General features: G+C 57.8%; 1 protein-coding gene across 1 annotated transcript; it reads right to left on the minus strand.

The window, feature by feature from the left end:
* Positions 1 to 414: 414 nt before the first annotated feature.
* Positions 415 to 4,276, minus strand: LOC104544266 (ADP-ribosylation factor-like protein 8A). The gene is made up of 4 exons (XM_010189087.1): positions 4,202 to 4,276; positions 3,310 to 3,383; positions 1,616 to 1,709; positions 415 to 486 (listed from the first exon to the last, which is right to left on the minus strand). Exons 1-4 carry the CDS (start codon positions 4,259 to 4,261, stop codon positions 415 to 417), a joined length of 300 nt encoding a protein of 99 aa, XP_010187389.1. The 5' UTR covers positions 4,262 to 4,276.
* Between the last annotated feature and the right edge of the window lie 7,258 nt (positions 4,277 to 11,534).

The following is an 11,534-nucleotide window of genomic DNA, read 5'->3' on the forward strand; positions in this document are numbered from 1 at the left end:
CTGCGTGGGTGCCCATGCGCCAGGGGAGGTCTCTGAGGGGTGGCTGGGGGGAAGCAGAGATGGCAAAATAAGGGAGAAGGACGTGGCTGGTGTCCCGGGCTGGGATTTGGACCTCCAAGACCCCAGGGGTGCCTGCAGGAGGCTGCGGGGCAGAGCGGCGAGAGGGGGCAGCAGCAGCGCCATCGCTGAGCACTGTGACGGGCCCCAACGCCACCGTGTGGCACCCGGGACCTGGCACTGGTGGCCATGGCTCCCAGCTCCTCCCCGTCCCCACAGACGTCACCTCCGTCAGCCACCAGCTCGGGATGTCCCCATCCAAGCACCACGATGCCACCCCAGGTGGGTGACCGTGCCAGTGGAGACGAGGCAGGAACAGTGGAGTGTGTCACAGCCCCACGGCGGCCACCAGCACACTTACATCTTCTCAATGAGCTCCTTCTCATCCAAGGCACCGGGCAGGTCTCGCTTGTTCCCCAGGACCAGGACCTGCAGGGGGCAGAGGGGACATTTGAAGCTCCCAGCCACCAGACCAGGCGGGAACCTGCTTCTGCCACCCAGAAGTGGACCCTGCTGGAGATGTAGGACAGTCCTGGCCACTTCATCAGGGTGTGCCCAGGTGAAAAAGACCCTTTCAGACAGAGCACGTCAATTAACAGCCTTAATTAGCCTGCACAAGCATCTCCTGTGCACCCTTCTAGTCCCAGTGAGAAGCTGGCCCCACAGCACATCCTCCCTGAAGGGCACCAGCATCTCTCGTGCTATCTAGGACGCTCTCCCAGGAGCCTCCCGCTGTCTTTGAGCAAAAAAATCAAGTGAAATGGCGAAAAAAGACGTTATCAGGAAGGAGCGAGACACAGACGCTGTGCAGAACCTGCTCTCCATGGGCAGCCAGACCAAAAAGGCAACGGCTGCTTGCACCATCCACTGATCTCTGCCTACTTCAAGGCTTTTCACATCCACAAAGGCATCCTCAGACAATGCAAAGGAGAATAACCACCCTGCAGGACTCGTCCATCCCTCTGGAGCACGCCACACAACTCTCATCTAACGAGGACATTGCTGCCTTCCCGGGGTGAGCCGGGGCCTCCACAGCAGCAGCATCCCCCAGTTTAAATTTGGAGACTTGTTCTCAAAAAAAGAGCACTCAGGAGGGCTGCACAGGCAGCGCGTTATGTCGGGAGCTTAATTTAGTCAGCAGCGAACGTCTGGGATCCTCGATCGGCTTTCAGAGGATGCCGAATTTGGATGCTCCGTAAGCGCTCCGCCCCGGCACGCGCAGCGCCACCGCCACCTCCTGCACATGTCACAGCCCAGCAGCCGCTCTCCTTGGAGACGAGACCTTCACGTCCCACCATAAATAAGGTGCAAATTCATGCGAGAGGACAGATCTCACACGTGGCGGGGAGTTGGTCTCTTCTAAAGCTTCCTTCCCTGCTGGACACCCAGCCCTGGGCTAGAAAGCATCACTGTCCCAGCTCCTGCAGGAGTGTGGTGGAGAAGGGGACCTTGCCAAGGAAAGGGATTCCCCCCCGACAAAATCTGCTCTGCAATTTGCAAACCCTGGCAGCCCGGGGACCATGAGCGGCCGGGGGAACCAATGCAGGCAACAGCTCACCGGGATGCCCTGGAGCTGCGGCTTGTCCAGCAGATTGTGCAGTTCATTCTTGGAGGCCTCGATCTTCTCCTGGTCGGCGGCGTCCACCATGTACCTGCAAGGAAAGGGACACCCCTCAGCACAGGCACCCCTGTGCTGAGGTCCCTGCCACCACCAAACCCTGCTCTCACAGCAGAGGCATCACCCCCACCAGCTCCCAGTGATGGATAACGGGGTCGTTCCCCCAGGACCCCTCTTCCCAAGGAAGGCTGTGGGGCTCAGAGCCCCTGGTGTCTCCCAGGGGAGTGGGGGACTTCCCTGTCTCCATTCCCGCGTTGACACGGCTGGCGAGGACAGCCCTGGCACTGCCCGGGCAGGAGCTGCAAGAGACACCTTGACCCCAAGCGCCCCAAAAAAGCTTATCCACCCATGGCAGCTCCTTATGGGGACACCCAGAATAGAGGAGGAGTGGAGAAGACAAGAGGAGCTGATGATATAGAAGACAATGACCCAAGATCCTGGCAGGGGGAGGAGCTGCTCGTCCTCCCTACAGGAGCCATTTGGGCATGGGGCATGGAGCAGGGGGCAGGCGATGCCAGCAGACAGCAATGCTTGCTCTGAGCAGATGGGGACACTTAGGGAAGCACTGAGTTCTGACAGGCAGACACTCATCCTGCGAAGGACAAAGCCAAATTGGGGAGAGGACAATCGGGGCGGAAGGCTGAAGGCATGGGAAAAAGGATGCGGCGAGGAAGGCAGACGGCAGCATGACCTGGATGACCACAGGTCCCTTTGTTTCCTCTCAATCAGACAGGCTGCTTTGGAAAAAATATGGAAGCAGGCAGTCAAAGGAGTGGAAACCCCATGATTCTGTCATTTCTAGCAAAGCTCACTGTAATAGAAAGCGACAAGCTCTTGTCCCAACACGGCGACAATCAGCAAGGGCAGGACCAGACACTGCTGTCCCAAAAAGCCGCACAAACGGTCCCTCGCTCCTCCTCACCTGCCAGACACACAGTCTGGGAGGGCAGTGCAGAAGCCCAGTCCTCCAAAATCCCAGGGGACTGTCAACTGGTGAAGACCACACAAATCTGACTTTCTGACTGGATTCAAGCAACACCTCTGTGTTCTCCTGGGGTAAATACTTGTCCTTAGGAGCGGGCACCCTGCGTCCCATGAGCATCTTGCCAGGTCCTTCCTCAGCCTGAACTCCCTGGGACTGTGCTTGCTGCCACGTTTGCAACAGGGGACACATGGGGACACTCAGACGTGCTGACAGCAGCGGGCACTGCAGGGAGACTCCTCTCAGCACAAGACTCGACCAGCAGCACATGAACACCACGACCTGGCCGCACACTGCTGGCAGCCACCCATAAAACCAAACCCTTGGGAAGGGCCGAGCCACACCATGGCCTTTGCTCAGCCCCAGCGATGACCCAGCAGTGCAGGGGAAGCTCAGGAGCTGGGAAGGGACTCGAGGAACAGAGCTGGGCTGAGCGGTGCTGGAAGGGAAGGGTCTGCACAGCTGGCAGGGACAGCGCTGCCCTGCACTCAGTGCCTGTGGCTGCACCAGGCACAGGGTGAAGCAGCTCTGCTCCGGGCTCCAGCAGCAAAGGCATCGCAGCTCAGCACTGCACAGCGCCCTGGGGGGAGGCCGTGGGGCTGTGTCCCCCCCACTGGCAGGGCTCAGCACCGGCGGCTCGCAGGGTACTCACACGATGGCGCTCACTCCGCGGCAGTACCGCTCCCACATGCTGCGAAACCGCGGCTGCCCACCGATGTCCCAGAGCTGTGACAGGGAGAAGGCGGTGTTACCACCCTGCCACCCCACCATCCTGCCCGTCACCCCACTGCACCACCCACGACCCTCCCCAGTGCTGCCACCCGGCCAGAGCACCCGGCGTGCACCAAACCCACCCCCATCCCCTCCTCTTCATCTCAGACCAAACGAGGAGGCTCCCAACTCGATAACTACAGGAGACATCACAGGAAGGGCAGCTGGAAGGTGCTGAACACCTCCTGCAGTGTGCATCTGCTGGCACAGTGACCCCCTGACTGAAGCTGGGGGGCTCCTCCTACTGCCCACTGCCCCTCCCAGCCCTTCCACTGCTGCATTTGCCCTTCCAAAACACACAGCACACTCTTGGAAATGTTTCTGCAGCCGGCAGAGATCTCCCAGCAGCTTTTCAAGCCCTTCCCAACATTATTTCCCAGTTCAACCCAGGGTCTTTCAAAGATCCACAAGGGGCAGAAACCTCCTTTCGCGTTGCTCTCGAGGCAGAGACCACCGCTGCCAGCCCTGATCTGCTTTTCCTGGCACTCCCACCCTCAGCGAGGTGACCGCATTCACCAGTCCCCACCAGCAAGCCAGAGCTGTAAGAAAACCTCCAGCTTTGCAGCCCAGACTGGCTCTTTCTGCAGAGGTCTGAGTCTCCTCCATCCCTCCCCACCATCTCCTATGGTGGCAGAAGCCCAACAGAACCAATCTTCCCAGCTGCAGCTGGGGCTGCTGGCATCTCTCAACCTCCAGCAGACGTCCCACTGAGTCTGCTTTCACCTCACCTTTCATCCCAAGAGCCTGCACTGGTGCCAACAGCTGCATCTTACCTTGATGGTAACGTTCCCCTTGGTGATCTTCCTCATGTTGAAGCCTACCGTCGGGATCATGTCTTCGTTGAACTGTCCTGACTGCAGGGAACAAGGCGAAACAGCGTTAGGACGCCCAGCAGCCCCAGCAGCTGCCAGAAACAACCCCAAGGCTCTGCCAGCCCTGCACCAGGCAAAGCACAACCCTCCTCCTGGTCCACACCAGCTGCAAAATTACCACAGAATCAATCACAGCAAGATTTGGGTGGGAAGAGACCTCACAGCCCCCCAGTCCAACCCCCATGGGCAGGGACACCTCCACCAGCCCAGGCTGCTCCAAGCCCCGTCCAACCTGGCCTTGGGCACTGCCAGGGAGGGGGCACCCACAGCTTCTCTGGGCAACCTGGGCTGATGTTAGAGCCAAGGAGACAAAACGCCCCCAGGATGGGACAGCTGCTGCTGCTGCTGGGGGTCAGGATGCCCTGGCTGCCCCAGTGAGGACCCCGGCCCCGTAGCAACCTGCAGCCCCCAGCGGTGGGGTTGGGACCTGCCCAGCCCACCCCCTTCCTCAGGGATTCCAAAGCCCTTCTTAGGAGGAGGCTGAGACTTTCGCCCTCTGCAGTGACCCCAGGTTTGGGCCACATCAGCCCCCAGCCTCTCCCACAAAGGCAGCCCCGCAAGGCTCCTGGGTGCAGCTTCCCATGCAGGGGAGCCCCCTCCTGCATCAGCTCCTTTTCAGCTGCAGGTCCTGAGGGCTCCAGCACATTCCCCACTATTTAATATCTTCAGTAGTGATCTGAATGTTGGGGCCAGGAGTTCTCTGATGAAGTTTGCTGATGACACCAAAAGGAGCGGGGCAGTTGACACCCCAGAAGGGAGTCCAGGAAGACCTGGACAGTGTGGACCAGTGGGCCAGCAGGATCTGTATGAAGTTCAACACGGACAAATGTAAGGTCTTGCATCTGGGAATGCATCATCAAAGAATGCAGCTGAGACTGGGTCCAGCTGGCAACATTGATCCAATAGGGATCCATACAGAGAGCCACATTCAATATTAGAGAGAGCAGCCCTGTGGAAAGGGACCTGGGGGTCCTGGGGTATGAGGAGCTCAACATGAGCGAACAGTGCTGCAGTGTAAGGAAACCAAGAGGTTGCTGGGCTGCACTAAAAGGGGCATCACCAGCAGAGATCAAGAAGTCATCATCCCTCTCTACTCAGCGCTGCTCAGACCACACCTTGAGTGCTGTGTCCAGTTTTGGTCCCTGCTGTAAAAAAAGATGTGGACAGGTTGGAAAGGGTCCAGAGAGGGGAGATGAGGATGCTCAGAGGACTGGAAGAGCTGAGAAAACTGGGCCTGTTCAGCCTTGGGAAGAGAAGGCTCAGGAGGGACCTTTTCACCCTGTACCAGTACATGAAGGGTGGCACCAAAAAGATGGAGACTCCCTTTTCACAAGGGGAGAAAAGACGAGGGGCCATGGACACAAGTTGTGTCTGGAGAGATCTCAATTGAACTCCAGGAGAAATTTTTTTACCATGAGATCAATGAGACACTGGAACAATCTCCAGGGGAAGTGGTGAATTCCCCTACATTGGGCAGTTTGAAGAGTCAGCTTGGCAGGGTGCTGACCCATCTCATTTAAATGGTACTTCTACCTTGGGAAGTTGGACTGGAGGATCCTTGTGGACCCATCCACCCCAGTATTCTGTGATTCTGTGATTCCAGGGATCACTTACAGCCCAGGCCAAACCAGGCTGACTTCTGCTTTCCTGCAAGCCTGCAGGGTGGGTGCTCCAGCCCTGTGTGTGACAGCCAGGGACCCATGCTGGGTGACACATAGGGGTGCAGAGGGTCCCCTCTCCCCCTCCCCAGCGCAGCTCCGAGCCATGTCAGGCAGAAGCAGCAAGAATCACTGCAGTTCTGCAGCATCCCAGTGGTTCTGCAGCATCCCAGCACTGCTGCCAAAGCAGGTTATTCCTGTTGGATTGGTGGGCAGGACCTGTCCCTCTGCTGCCGTGGGGAGATGGGGCCTCGTCAGCCCCTGTGCCCGGAGTCAGGCTGCATGGACAGGATGGTGCTGGGCTGTCAAAGCCCACCCCGCTTCCCGCTTTGCTGCTCAAATCCCAGCACTGCGAGATGGTCCCAGGCTGAGCAGCACCAGGGGATGCTGTGGGGGCCCCAGCGGTGACGTGGCACCCCTGGGCCCTTCACCCTGCACCGCCAGCAGCTCCACCAGGACTCAGAACGGGGTCATCTCCTTCGGGTTTTAACTGCACCCTTGTACAAGGCCCTGCTGTGGGACACTGGGGAAGAGAGTTTGGTAACTGGGGTAATGCAGCACTGAGGCTTTTGGCCAGCAGTGCCAGAAACCTGCAGGAACCGCCAGCCATGGCTGAGCCCATCCCAGCAACTCTTCAACAACTTAAAACCTTGGTTTCTCTAGGACTTTTCAGGGCTTTCTTTCGGTTAACACAACCCTCAAAAGCAGAAGGCAATTTATGCCATTTTCTGATAAGCAGAATTCTGTGCCTGGTTGAGCCAACGGCTCCTCCAGACCCACAGCGTCAGCGAGTCCCCAAGGTTTTCCTGACCTCTTCCATTGGCTCTGCAACACCCACCACTTCCCTTTTTCACTTCCCTTTTGCGCTCGTCAGCAAAGCCCGGCACCCAAGGGGTCTCTGAGCCGTGGGGCACCCAGAAACCACGGCGGGGACTGGCAGAGAAGGGGAGGAGGGGAAGCAGGCAGGGATCCCTCTGCCGCTGGCTGGCATGGGGCACGGCCGTGTGGACTGAGGTTCAACACACAAGTCACTTTATGGGCCAGGTTTTCAAGAATTATCAGGCTTTGATGGGAAAACGTGGAGAGCTATCGCTGGAGAGCTGCAGGCAACTCCATCAGGGATCCTGGACCACACCACGGGGTCACATCGCACCCCTGGCCGTGCGGAAGCCACCCCAGACATGGCTCATGGGTGATGGGTGCTGTTCCTCCAGGAAGGGACGGGCTGCAGGAGCCACCTCTCTCAGATGGGAGAGCGCACGTCCCCCTCAGCAAAGCACGGCCTTGCTCCCTGCCCCAAATCCCTCCTCCACCACGGTGCCTGCCTCCACGCTGCCCCACGGCCAAGGGGCCAGCACGAAACACCTCGTGCTGACCAAAAGCAGCTGGGCTGGGAACACCACACGCTGTGGTCCCTGGAGTCCCTGGCACGACCCATGGTGCCAGGCAAGACGATGCTGTCCAGGACAGATTCATCCACTCCCTGCAATGCAGATAATGGAGGTTTTTTTGTTGTTTGTTTTTTTGAGCATGGTATCACTGAAGCTCAGTTTCTTGGTATCACTGAAGCTCAGTTTCTTTCATAAAAATGCAGTTTCCCAGATGAAAGTGAAAATCCTTGGGCTGCTTTTGCTTCTCCAGCACCGCACCACAGCCTGAAACGCCCTGGATGGCAGCACTGGCCCAACACCCAGATGTGCAGACACATGAGATGCTCCCAGCACCAACGCAGGGGGGCAAAGCTGCACAAGAGCTGCAGCAATGTTTGCTCCCAATGTTCTGGTTACCCAGCCTGATGGAGGATGGCCCCAGAGATGGGACCATTCATGGTGTTTAATCTGTTCCACCCCATAACGCCTCCATGTCCCTGCTCTGTCACTGCCAGCATCCATCTGCACCCTCCCCATGGTCCAACCCAGCTCAACAAACAACACTGGAGCAGCTTCACCCAACTCTGATTTCTGAGGCTGCTCAATCTCCTTTGCTCTTCTACTGCACTGCAACGCTCAGGTTGTCCCCTCTTCAGTCACTGCTCTGAATTCTCCAAGACCTCATTGCCCTGCTCTCAGCTGCATCTTCTCCCTTCCCACCCTTTCCAGTGCCCCAAACCAGCCATGACCCCCTCAGTGCAGGCAGGGCCAGCACAGGGCTGGGGGTGTTGGAGGACACCTATGGTGCTGCGGGTCCACAGCCCAGCCAGGACATGGGTGGCACCCCACAAAGACAAAACCCTCTGCTCTCCTTCCTCACCTGGGTTTAATCAAGGGGAAGCTGCAGGGAATCTCCTGGCACAGGTAATGATTGAGTTCTGTGATAAAAAGCTCAGCTGCACATACACAGAAGAGCTCTGAGAGGCAAGAACAGGTGGACAAACCCAGAAAAACCCCTGGTCCAGCTACTCCCAGGGCAGGAGAGCCAGAGCAGGCTCCTCTGCCCAGACACCACAGCAGGCGGGGAGCTGAAAGCACAGCAGTACCTTGGTACTGCGCAGGACAACTCCTGGGATGTCTCTGGGGACAAACACGGGAAAACAGAGGGACAAGGGGATAAAAAGAGTCAACAAGTTGCTGGTCAGTACATCCATGTGGCCGTGCCTTGTGCTCAGCCAGTGCAGTCTGTCCCGTCTTTGTACCAAACCACATTTCTAACCACTTCCCTGGGCAAGGGCCTGTGTCTCCTGCGTGCACGCGAGTGTCTGGGGGCTGAGCAGCAGCACCTGGGCTCCCCACCAGGGTCAGGGCCCCCTCGGCCCTGCGCAGCACCAGGGAGCACACAGTGAGCACCGAGCAGGGACAGGGGCGTCCCAGGGGTGAGGCCATGGGAGGAGGGGGCTGCTGCAGGGACCAGGAGGTCCAGAGCTGCCGGGGCACCCATGGAGGCGAGGGTGGACCAAGAGGTGTCTGTGGGTTATGGCTGGGGAACGCCACGGCGGGCAGAGCTGGAGGCCACCGGGAAAACCGAATATAAGAGAAACCCTTGCTTTCTCCCAAGGCCGTAAAGATGAGATGGAAGTGAATATTTAAGCAGTGCCCACAGAAAGCAACTCTTCCACCTGCTGAAGCCACTGCTCCTGAGGAGTAGAGTTCAACAGGAAAGAAAATCTGTGTAATAGCAATAATGTATAATAGCAATGGCAAAAATGTATACAAAGCAGGTGTAACAAAGCCCAGAGCTGGACCAGTGCTGATATCCATTCTCCGCTTTTAGAGGAAATGAGGACTGCGCTTGTTTTTTACATTGGACAAAAACCCCAAAACCAGAAGGAAAATGGAGAACCAAGCGCTGGGTGCAGACTGTGGAAACAGAAGAGAAGCTGGGGACAAGGACAGGCCTCTCATGAGGCTGCAGCTGCTGGACTTTTGCTGGGGAAGGGAAAACACAGGAGGTTGCTCCTTGGTCGTGCATCCACAGCTCCCAGCCTGCGCAGCCATGGGCTCCCAGTGCAGGCGGTGTCTGTCCCTCCACACCAGGTCCATTGGGAAGCCCTGAGCTCACACCGGGCCTGACTCTGCCCATCCCGACCAGGCCCTCAGGCACCGGAGCCTCCCCACAAAGCAGAGGAAGACGTGGAGTCTCTCCACATCTTCTCAGGCAGCACCGGCCTCACCGCAGGGGTAAGGACAGCTCAGAGTTAATAAAGTGGTGGTACATCCACACAGGACCTCTCCCAGAGCAGGGACCAGCATTTGTCACAAGGACCAGGCAGAGAAATAAACCTCGGCTGAGCTGGCCACAGCCTGGTTCGTCTGCTCAGAGACCAGAGATCTCCAACCCAGGCTGCTCCAGGCTCACGCTACCCTTTCCCTTTGCAATCTCCCTGGTGTTTACATTCTTCTGGGGCTGCCTTTTAACTTTGCACTCTTTAATTAACAAAAAAAAAATCATTACAATGCTCCTTAATTAGCAGGTCTTTGCTACATCCAGACCTCAAGTTATGCTGGCGGGGGTTCAAGGACCTCACGTGGGTTTTCGGGATGCTCTCCCAAAAACAGCACCTACGCCACAGGACACGCGTGGCCAGGCCGGTGCTTCCACGCCTGCCTCAGCCCCAGAGCCTGCGCCCAGCGGCACGGTGCTCCCCAAACCCATCGCTGGGTGCTGTGTGATGCCAGCGTGCATCAGCCTCGGGATGGGATGGTCACTCTTGGCTGTGCCAGCGACAGCCCCAGCGAGGATCCTCCAGGGAGCCGTAACCATGGGTGTCCCCTGCACCAGGGACCCTGGTTTGGAGCCTGGGTGCTGGTGCTCAGACCCCAAACACACACACACACGCAGAGACAGAGACCCTTACCCAGGGACGCAGAAATGGGGTTTGTCAGACAGGACAGACTGCACTGCCCAGCACCCTGCTGACAGGCAGTGGACACTTCTCACCCCCTTATCCCTCTATTTTCCCATAAACGTAAATGTCCCAAAAGTCTTGTGCAATGCCAAGGTGCTTCTCCCCTGCTGTCTTTGGGTTCCCCACTGTGCCTCCAATCCGGGGCAGGGATGGCTCAGGGATATGCCATGATGGTGGGGATTTTTTTAAGGCAGCCTGAGCACGGCACAGCGTCCCACCAGGCTCAGTCCCTCTCCTGGCATCCCCAGACCCCGTCATGGTGCACAGCAGGTCCCACAAACCCTCGTCCCACACTGGGCAGCAAAACAGCCACGGCTCTTCTGGCAAGACCCTGCTGCTCCCAGTGCACAGGGACGATGCCTGGAGCAAGCCAAGAGGCCTCACTCACAGGGACTGCATGGAGCATCTCTGGAGGGAACGGTGGGAGAACAGGTCCATGTGAACCTCATGGGGGTCAACAAGGCCATGTGCAAGGTCCTGCACCTGGATCGGGGCAACCCCCAGTATCAATAAAGTCTGAGGATGAAGGGATGGAGAGCAGCCCTGAGGAGAAGGACTTGGGGGTGCTGGTGGATGAAAAGCTGGACATGAGCTGGGTCTGTGCACTCGCAGCCCAGAAACCAACCGCATCCTGGGCTGCATCCCCAGCAGTGTGGCCAGGGCCAGGGGGTGAATCTGCCCCTCTGCTCAGACCCCTCTGCAGTGCTGTGTCCAGCTCTGGGGTCCTCAGCACAGCAAAGACAGGGACCCATTGGAGTGGGTCCAGAGGAGGTCATGGGAATGGTCAGGGGCTGGAGCAGCTCTGCTATGGGGACAGCTGAGACAGTTGGGGTTGTTCAGCCTGGAGAAGAGAAGGCTCTGGGGGGACCTTAGAGCAGCCTTCGAGTACTTAAAGGGGCCCATAAGAAAGATGGGAACAGACTTCTCAGCAGGGCTTGTAGCAACAGGACAAGGGGTAATGGATTTAAACTAAATGCGGGTAGATTCCGACTAGATATAAGGAAGAAGTTTTTTCACCATGAGGTGGTCGATCACTGGCACAGGTTGCCCAGAGGTGGTGCAGGCCCCATCCCTGGAGATGTTCAAGGCCAGGCCTGATGGGGCTGTGAGCAACCTGATGTGGTTCAAGATGTCCCTGCTCCCTGCAGGGTTGGACTGGAGGAGCTTTGAAGGCCCCTACCAACCCAAACCACTCTGTGATTTCATGATCCTGGAAAAACCCCACTGTCCATCT

This window comes from Mesitornis unicolor, unplaced genomic scaffold (assembly GCF_000695765.1).
Source record: "Mesitornis unicolor isolate BGI_N332 unplaced genomic scaffold, ASM69576v1 scaffold5687, whole genome shotgun sequence".
NCBI classification, from domain to species: Eukaryota; Metazoa; Chordata; class Aves; order Mesitornithiformes; family Mesitornithidae; genus Mesitornis; species Mesitornis unicolor.

What these genes read in the sequence shown, in the direction of transcription:
- LOC104544266 (XM_010189087.1), bottom strand. Translation starts at nt 4,261, where the DNA reads ATGATCCCGACGGTAGGCTTCAACATGAGGAAGATCACCAAGGGGAAC. An exon ending in CGCGGAGTGAGCGCCATCGT is followed by an intron (nt 1,710 to 3,309) that starts GTGAGTACCCTG and finishes CTTTCCTTGCAG; the next exon opens with GTACATGGTGGACGCCGCCG. An exon ending in CGCAGCTCCAGGGCATCCCG is followed by an intron (nt 487 to 1,615) that starts GTGAGCTGTTGC and finishes TGCCCCCTGCAG; the next exon opens with GTCCTGGTCCTGGGGAACAA.